This window comes from Neophocaena asiaeorientalis, unplaced genomic scaffold (genome assembly GCF_003031525.2).
Source record: "Neophocaena asiaeorientalis asiaeorientalis breed wild unplaced genomic scaffold, Neophocaena_asiaeorientalis_V1.1 scaffold478, whole genome shotgun sequence".
Classification (NCBI taxonomy): domain Eukaryota; kingdom Metazoa; phylum Chordata; class Mammalia; order Artiodactyla; family Phocoenidae; genus Neophocaena; species Neophocaena asiaeorientalis.
This window is the reverse complement of record NW_020173200.1, coordinates 1,892,376-1,901,825: the sequence shown is the minus strand read 5'-3', so window position 1 is coordinate 1,901,825 and position 9,450 is coordinate 1,892,376. Positions and strand designations below refer to the sequence as shown.

At 49.9% G+C, this 9,450-nt stretch overlaps 1 protein-coding gene across 1 annotated transcript; it reads right to left on the bottom strand.

Moving 5' to 3' along the window:
* Positions 1–663: 663 nt before the first annotated feature.
* On the bottom strand, positions 664–9,208 carry CFAP144 (cilia and flagella associated protein 144). The gene is made up of 4 exons (XM_024744793.1): positions 9,002–9,208; positions 6,316–6,375; positions 4,214–4,317; positions 664–855 (listed from the first exon to the last, which is right to left on the bottom strand). The coding sequence occupies exons 1-4, from the start codon at positions 9,132–9,134 to the stop codon at positions 745–747; spliced, it is 408 nt and encodes a 135-aa protein (XP_024600561.1). The 5' UTR covers positions 9,135–9,208; the 3' UTR covers positions 664–744.
* Positions 9,209–9,450: the final 242 nt, after the last annotated feature.

The window sequence follows — 9,450 nt, the reverse complement described above, 5'->3', positions numbered from 1 at the left end:
GGGTCTTTTCTTTAGAGCTGTTTCATTTTTTTCAGAAAGGAGCCCTCTAGCTTCAAACCCGGGGTAAAAACACAGCATGTGCGAGTGAGAGGTTCAACCTCCTTTTCACAGATGGTCATTGTCTTCAGCCTGACACCTCACTCTGACCCCACGTCTTACTTAGTGTCCCTGAGCCCTGGGCTTTGCCCATTTCTCCAAGAGTAAACCTCCAGCGTGGGAGCTGTTACACGCCTGGTGCTGGGGTGTGTGGAGGAGACTCCCTGCAGAGCCCCCCTCCCAGTGGCCATTTCAGTTCCCTCCCACACACCCCACTCTGTCCAGAGTCCTGACCTCCCTCCAGAGTTCTGGGGGACGGAGCTCTGTGCTCAGAGGTGTCCCGCTCGCATTTTGTGGTCTCCTCCACCCTCTTCCATCAGCTTTCCGTCTTTTAAACATGGCTTCAGTCTTCTTGGCTGCTAAGGTTTCTCTCTCATTTTCTCTGTTGTGGGTTCATACCTTTTAAAAAATCCATGTATTGTCCTTTACTGGGGTCTGGAAGGCAGAGGAGATATTGTAGGCCTTCAGTTTGCCATCTTTAACTGGAATTCTCCCCCTAGTTTATTAAATTAAGGATATGAACCAGAAGGGAGAAATGTGAGACTCAGGACGGTAAATGTCAGACCTAGGCTTTAAAGTGTCTTTTTTTAACCTGGGAAGCACACACTCTGGGCATTAACGACAGCGATTGACAGCACTGCGGGAATACTACTTGTGGTGACCATCTTCTCCCAAGCTCCACATTTTAGCCTTGTATAGAGTGATGTCACTGTAGACCCTGAAGTGGTTCAGCCTGTGGTCATCGCGTTGTGGGTTGACCTAGAGAGGGGAAGGCAGACATCAGAAAGAAGCCAGTGGGGAAGGAGGAAGACCTGGGCTTGTAGGGACCTGGACTCGAATCAGGCCTCAGTCTCCTGATGTGCAGCCTCTGGTGCTTTTCCTTGCTAAACCTGTTTGTGAAATAAAGACAACATTTCCACCAAAAGACTTGCAGGGTTGCATGAGAATCTCAACTGTGCAGAGTTGCTGCACTGCCCTTTCCCGCTGCCTACAGTGGAGGCCTGTGGACTCTTCCCCCCACTGGCATGGACGCTCCATGAGGGGGGGTGCTGCATCTATATCCCAGCGCCCGGAACAGTATCCAGCACACACAGGGGACTCAAGACATATTTGCTGAATGAAAGATTGGATATTGTTGAAGTAGTTACACAGAGAACTGAGTAAGAGTGAGTCCCGGGACACACAAATCTCACAGAAGCTACACTGTGCCATTAGCTAAAAGGTTATACTTTCAGCAAATGTTACCAGGAGACCAGAGGCTGAGCGATACTCACTGAGTGTGGCTTCCCCAGAGTCCCAGTATTGGGGTTGGAGTTCTCTGCCTGTGTGGGGCGAGGTGCTGCTGGGGGCAGGAGCCCTGTGTTAAGTTGGGGCTGATCAAACCTCTTCTGCCCCCAAACACATCATTCTGAAAGCTTAATTACCTTTTATGGTTGCATGACCCCTGGATCTAACTTTTCTGGGTACGCTTTCTTACTTTGCCACCAGTGCCATCTGATGGCATTGTCCCCAGGTTTAAAATGAACAGGTGCGGTGTATTTCCAGACCCTCTGAAACCCCACAGTGACTAGTGATCTGGAGGCCCACGCAGGGCAGGGCTAGCCGAGCCAGTCTCCTATCATGGCTGGTGGGCCTGCCCTGAGATGTGCTGGTCAGAGATGCAACACTTCTACCCATACACTTTGTACCCATGGGAGCCAGGCTTTTTCTCTTTAAGAAAATGAAGAGTAGTGAGTTAAATGACTTGTGCTTTGTGATATTTTTCTACATTGCTCAGTTATCTAACTTGGAGGACTTTTTCTTCACTCCGCCTTCCTTCGTTCACAAGCCCCCTCTCCATTCCCTTAGTCACTGTAAATTATGTGGCCCCGCCTCCCATCCTCCTCCTTTACCCTTTGAGCGTTTATCTCTTCCCCAGCTGCCCAACAGCGCCTCTCCCTCTGGACTCAGTTCTTGGGTAAGAGATGAGGGCTCCTGCTGGAAGCCTCTCCCTGTCTTGCACAGTCTCCTCCCTCCAACGCGATGCCCCATATCTGAAGAGGGGCTGTTACAAGTGAGCAGCTATTTGCGCTCTTCACTGGTAAAAGCCGACTCAGTGAGATGTTTATTCCAATCTCCATGCAGTAGCCCTGCACAGAACCAGGGGTTGCAGAGCCATGCCCAGACTGGAGTTGTATAAATGGGTGAGAAAGGGCTTCCCTGGTGGCGCAGTGGTTGAGTCCGCCTGCCGACGCAGGGGACGCGGGTTCACGCCCCGGTCTGGGAGGATCCCACCTGCCGTGGAGCGGCTGGGCCAGTGAGCCATGGCCGCTGAGCCTGCGCGTCTGGAGCCTGTGCTCCGCAACGGGAAAGGCCACAACAGTGAGAGGCCCGCGAACCACAAAAAAAAAAAAAATAAATGGGTGAGAAAGACAGGTGCCTGTAGAAATATGAGGACTACAGGGTGTGGGGAGTTCTTGGGAAGGGAGCACACTAGAAAATTATTCACCAGATAAAGACAACAGGGATTAAGCCACCAGGCCAGGAGAAGCACTGAGTTGGTCCTCAGTTGGGCCCCATGCCGTCTTGTCTATTCTTCCCCCTCAACATCACAGTAGCCTGCATTTCCTGAGCACATGCTGTGTGCTAGGTACCATTTTAAGCAGTTTATATATGTCTCAGTTCATCCACACAACAAACCTTCAAGTGTTGACACTATTATCCCCACGTTAATGCAGATGAATGGAAGTTAAGAGAGGTGGAGTTCACAAAGCTAGAGAACATTGGAGCTGGGATTTGAACGCAGGCTGTCTGGCTCCAGGGTCACCAGGTTACATTGATGCGCTGATACTGAGCTGCAGCTCAGCAGGAGCACATGGTGCGCAAGAAGCCCAGGGGCAGTGGGGGACAGAAGTGTCTTGATGGGCTTTAGGGAGGAGGTGACTCCTGGATTTCATGTAGGGTGAGTGGGACTTCTCAAGGAGTGAGGGCTGGGGGCCAGGAGGCATCGGCAGGGCAGCAAATATAAAGACAGGGTGTGCAGGTCTTGGTGCCTTTGAGGTAATGAAGGAAATTCTGACACAGCCGAGGAACAGTGTCTCCAGCCTCACATCTTCCACAAAAGAAACAGATGGGCTCAGAGCCAAATCTTAACAACAGTAATAATAACTTAGGGGGAAATACAGAGCAAAATTAGGTGTTTTGTAACTCTGGTTTTTGAAGGTTTTCCTAAATAAGGCACAAAACCCAGAAGTCAAAATGGAAACAATTGACACATTTGACTACTTAAAAATTAAAACCTTCTATATGAGGAAAGACATAATCAGAGTTGAAAGACAAGTGTAGCAGGAAGCTCTTCAAGTTGTCTATTCAAAACCCTGCATTTGGGCTTCCCTGGTGGCGCAGTGGTTGAGAGTCCACCTGCCGATGCAGGGGACACGGGTTCGTGCCCCTGTCCGGGAGGATCCCACATGCCGCGGAGTGGCTGGGCCTGTGAGCCATGGCCGCTGAGCCTGTACGTCCGGAGCCTGTGCTCCGCAACGGGAGAGGCCACAACGGTGAGAGGCCCGCGTACCGCAAAAAAACAAACAAAAAAACCCCGAAAACAAAACCCTGCATTTCTTCCTCAGAAACAGAAGCCCTATATCATTTAGGGAGATCACATGCTAAAGACTGCGTTGGCCAGGCTCCTTGCACCTAGGATTGATTGCTCCAATCAACGAGGCAAATATGTTACGGGCATTTGCATTTTCCAGAGAAGGGGACAGAATTTAGAGATGTAGGTGATGTGCCCGAGACCACTCTACTAACACCTGGGAGAGCAAACTCAGGCCGTCTGTCATCAGCAAGCTTTGCTTAATCCACACTTACCAGCATTCACTACATGCCACGCGCTGTTCTAAGCACCTTACAAACACCACCCCATTTAAGCCTCGGAGCAATCTTATGAGATAAGTGCTGTGATATCTCCACTGTACTAGGAGGAAACTTAGTCCCAAAAGAGCTTAGTCCCTTACCAGGGTCACACAACTAGTACATGGTAGTCAGAGGTCAAAGCCCAGGCAGTCAGCTCCATACTCTGTTCTCTGAGCCACCACTGGATTACCTCTGACCTTCCAAGTGAAGGAGACACACTTACCAATGGCTCTGAGTCCCATCCAATCTCTTGACTTTCAGTCTGTGTCTCGGGGTATTTCCTCCTTGGTCCCTGGGCAGCATGGTGGATAAGACTTAGGAACCTGGCTGGGAGACGAGGCATGAGTTATGAAGGCGTCAGGCTTTGGGACCAAACGAGAGATCCTGTGCCCTTGACTCTGGCACATCCTTTCTTAGAGGCAGAGCATCGGCCTCAGACGCTTGCCTAGGCCTCGCGACACAGGTATCTGGCTCCTCCACTCATCTCTCAACAAACATCTGTTGAGCACAAACTCTGTGCCAGGCACTGTTTGGGCCCTGGAGGTAGAGCAAAGTGAGATAGACATGGTCCCCGGTCTCCTGGAGAGGTAGTCTAGGTGAGGGGACAGGGGACACAATATACACCTATAAAAACAAACCCAATGGTGGTAGACAGTGATGCAAACTCTGAGGAAGGGAGTTGGCAAAGGGCCATGTCGGGGCAGGGCTGGCTACTCAGTAGGAAGGCTCGCAGGAGCCAGCCCTGAGAGAGGCAGAGGAAAAGCACGCCACAGGCGGCAAGAACAAATGTCCTGGGGCATGAGCGAGTTTGGGCGATGTACCTGCAGCACAGAGAGTGAGGAGCTGGGCTGTACCAGGTGAGGTCAGATCCTTCTGGATTGAAATCAGCATGGCTGTCAACACCAGGTATATCTGTAACTCCACGGCTTAAGGACTTAGACACATTTCATTTGCAATCTATCCTATCCAGTCTCAATTTGAGAGAGGCAGTCTGACAAGGGGAAGAAGCTGGCTTGGTAGTTGGGTATTCGTGGCCCTTCCACTACTAGCTTGACAGGTGGTTTAATTCTCTGGGCCTCACTTTGTTTGTCTGCAAAATGGGAGGAAAATATCTACCTCAGCAAGATGTCTGAGAAGTAAATGAAGGACTGTGAATACAGGACCTGGCCTCGGGGCGAGCTTATCCTGAATACAAGGCAGCTAGTAATGAACTCCTGCCCGGTGTTTGAGCCCCTCACCACCTGTTATTTCCCTTATTGCTGCAAGTCCCCAGCTCCTATCCTTCATTCTAGCCAGGCTGATGTCTCCACTGCAGATAACAACCTTACTTTCTTGGATTGTTCTCTATTAGTCTATTTACTTGTCTGTCTCTGTGATGCTATGAGATCCTCACTCCTCCTTCCCACCCCTCACTTCCCACCCTGTCCTTCTACAAATATCACACATCTATCCTCTATCAAGCTCCACTCTAAGAAGGTAGAGGCGAAGGAGTAGAGCTTGCCAGAAGGATTAGGCTTCCCATCACGTATCTCTCTTCCCGCATTCCCAAACGTGGCCCCCACTCACCCATACATCCCAGCCATGCCAAACTCCTCACAGTCCGTGGACCATGCTGTTATCTCATTTCTGTGCTTTTCCATATACCTGGAATGTCCTTCCACATTCTTCTCACCCTGACATACTCCACCTCACCCTCTCATCCCCTCCTCCAAGAAGACTTCCCAGAACTCCACTGCCTGAGGTGGGCACCTGTTTTCTATGCTGCTGCCATCCCAATCTTGTTCTCTGTTTACCTGTGTATTTACTAGTCTGTCTCCTTGACTATGGTATGAGATCCCCAGCCCCATCCTAGTGACTATCACATGGTAATAATGAAAATAATAACATGTTCTGACCACCAGTGTACCAGATACTGTTCTAAGCACTTGGGTCATTCTGTTTAATCTTCACAATGCCCCTAACAGATAGGCTTAGAGGGGTTAAAAAACTTGCTCGAAGTCACACAGTTAACGAGTGGCAGAACCAGGATTTAAACTCAGTTAGTTACTAGGACTCCAGAACCTGTGCTTGTAACAGCTAAGTATTGGATGGATGAATGACCGTAATGTCAGGGCCATTAGGAACATGTTTTTGGCTTGACAGTTAATGAACTGGCTGTGTATTTGAATGTGTCAGTCTCTTGTGAGCTCTGTCAGTATGAGCCCTGTTTTCAGATGATCAAACAGAGGACTGAGGTCTGCCCCAAAAAACCACTGCCCTGAGAGACTCCCAGCCGGCTGCCTCTCCATGCTCTGTCTCAACGGTATTCTCAGACCCCAGACTTACCATCTGCAGGTTCCTCCAGGTTATCATGCCAAGACATGGGCTTTCTGGCGATTGTGTGAACTAGAGAAAAACAGCATCACAGATTCAAGTTAAAAAACGATCTTCCTGGCCTCTCTGAGACCCACCCTAGGCCAGACACCCAGTCAGCCTTTTCTGAGTGTCTGTCATGTGTCAGGTATTGTGCTGGGCACTAGGGCATTTAAGACCTTCGGGGACCTCACAATCTGAGAGGCACTGTCCTGTATGGTGGCTACCAGCCACATGCAGTGACTTGAATTTGAATAAGTTAAATTTAATACAATTGAAAATTCATTCCTCTGTCCCATCAGCTGTATTTCAAATGATCAACAGCCATATGTGGCTACTGGCTACCATTTAGGGCAACACAGATAGAGAACATTCTCATCATCACAGAATGTTCTCTGGGACAGACTGGTCTATGGGGATGCAGACATGCCAGGCAGCCGGAGGTAGTGATATATACCCAGCAGGCCATGCGATAACAGAGGTGTAGGATCCACGGACATCTATTCAGCCTGTAATTACTGGTGCACTGGAGGTAGGGCTGCAAACAAGAAAGAGGAGGTCCCCGTACTCCCTGGGCTTCCACTCTGTTTGTGGTGGGGTATAGTGTGGGTGGTATGTCTCTAAGGACATACCTTAGAGCAGAGTCCTGAATAAATTTGCTGTGTGAGGATATGTGGGAGGGATCCCAGAGTGAGGTTGGTGAGTTAGAGAAACATCGAGAGGCAGAGTAGCTCTAGTGGAAGGAGCTAGGAGGAGAGTAGTAGTAAATGAGCAGAGGCCAGAAGGAACCAGTGATCTCCAAGTGTTTTATCTCAAACTCCTACCAGTCAAAAAACTTCCGCATATGAATACTTATATAGTCTCTATGCACTGTTGTCATATATTAACAAAGCACCATTTCTTTCTTTATACATAAGTGTAAACATAGATACAAATTCTGATATTTCCTCACTTAATCCCAATGGATCATATTAGTCCTGTGCCCAAGGACCGTGAGCTGGGAGCCCAAGCGCTTTTCCTAGGAAGCCTGGATGCCCCTTGAAGGGATTGAAATAGACCAAGTTTAAACAGAATTGGACGTTAAGTGGTTTTCTTGGAATTAGTAGCTGGCGGCTCCAGAGGAAAACCAGGTTCGTTATAAGCTAAATGAAGACGTACATTTTCTGTACTCTCATCCCGCCCCCCGCAATGTAAGTGTGTGAGCAGGTGGATATAGCGGTCGCCATCACTTCACTGTGTATACGTATATGTATATCTAAACATCACGTGGTACACCTTAACTATATGCAGATTCTATTTTTAGAAATGACATTACATTTTCTTTACAAAGCTGGGCTGCAGTGGACTGCAGTTAATCGGGCCCAGGACTGGGGGAGAAGTTCGGAAAGAAGGAGCAGTATTTATGAAACTGAAGATGATTTAGGAAATCCATGCATCTAAATATGGTGGGATAGAAAATCTGTGGCTGGTGCAGACCAGGCACTAACATTTTTATTAAAGGAAGAGTGTGCGGGTTGGGAGGGGAGTCAGGATGAAGCTGGGTGGGCAGCAGAGCTAGATCCACCGGGACCTTAGGTACTGATCAGGTTAAACCTTAGCTCAGAATCTGTGGGACCACTGAGGATTTTACAGAGGGACTGGATGATCAAATCCCCTTTAGCACAGCTTTCGCCAGCAGTGGTGTGGGGGAGGGTTGGAGAGCTGGGCCTGGAGGGAAAGAGAGAGTTAAGAGCCCATCAGACCAATGCAGGCAGGATTGATGAGGGCCTGGGAGTGAGGATGGAGAGAGAGCGGAGACAAATGAGGTGAGGCAGAGAGACCTCGCCATGCATGATGGTGTTTCCCACTCAGGCGGGAACATGGGAACCATCACGTGAGAGAAAGGATAAGGAACAAACAGGACAGTGCCTACTCAGCTGTGTGGAGGGAGGGAGAGAGTGAGAGACTGAGGATGACTCCCAAGCTTCTAACTTGGGAGAGAGAAGGGCTGTGGTGCCTTTGGCTAAAACCAAATATTCTGGAGTAGCTGCAGGTGGGGGAGGGGTGCAGGACGTGCCCGGGTTTTCTGAACCAGTGCGTCTGAGGTGCCTAAGGGATGTCCCGGGGAACAGAGCCGGGAGGTGGATGGGGACGTGGGTCTGGGGCTCCATTTGAGACTCGGTAGCATTTAGGGGGAGCTGATGTTACAGGACCAGATGAAACCGGCCCAGGAATGTGCAAAGTGAGGAGTGGGGGTGTGGCCATTTTATGGGGGGGGGCACGTTGGACCCTGAGTCTGCTCCCCTTGAACTTTCTGAAGGTCTTAAGACAATGTTAGAAGACGGAAAGAAATCCTTTGATAGCAGCAAACCAAAACACATGCAAAAGAAAACATAAAACCTGCAAAATATTTCAAAAGCAATTTACAACAAAATGTTTTTACAACAAAATGTTATTTAATCAGGACGTGGATGCATTTTAATGTATCTAATACTTTCAATGTGATGGGGGGTGAGACCCCTCTCCAACCCCAAAGTCATAGTTCCTGAAGGCTATGAAGGGATGAGAGGTCACAGGAGGCGTCTCCTACTGTGCTCCACCCAGCACCCCGCCCGCATCTCTGCCGGCTCCTTCCTGGGGGCGCCCCCTTTCCCTTCCTCCATCCCGCAGCTCCCCTCACCCTTGCGGAGTGGATTCACATGATACTGCGTGTGGAGTTTCTGGGTTCGTAACTCTTTGAGGTACAATTCCCGCAGGATCTGGTTCTGGTGGACCTCATCTGCGATCGCCTTCTCCTTCTGGTGTCCAGCCATGGCCTTGGCTCTGCTGTGTCTGGTCAGTACCTAACCCCCTCTCACCGCCCTTTGGACTCTCACCGGCTGCCAGGTCTCCAGGCAACAGAGTCCCAAGCCGTCTCCAGGCAACACATGCTAGCTCACCCTCCTCCCTTGGACCTCACTCCTGCCGGTCCACCCCAATCCTCCCCAAATCTTATAACGCGCGGCCCGCCCCTTTGGCTGCTCAACTCACCTTCCCAGCTTCTCTGGACCTAGTCTGGTTACAGAATCGCGGCTGGACACCGCCAGAAAACGACTGGCCGTGAAGTGATAGACTCAAGAGGTAATGAGC

Coding starts and splice junctions, on each gene's coding strand:
- CFAP144 (XM_024744793.1), bottom strand. CDS start 9,134: ATGGCTGGACACCAGAAGGAGAAGGCGATCGCAGATGAGGTCCACCAG. Junction 4,318..6,315: donor CCTGGAGGAACCTGCAGATG/GTAAGTCTGGGG, acceptor CTCGTCTCCCAG/CCAGGTTCCTAAGTCTTATC. Junction 856..4,213: donor GATGGGACTCAGAGCCATTG/GTAAGTGTGTCT, acceptor TCCCCTCTCTAG/GTCAACCCACAACGCGATGA.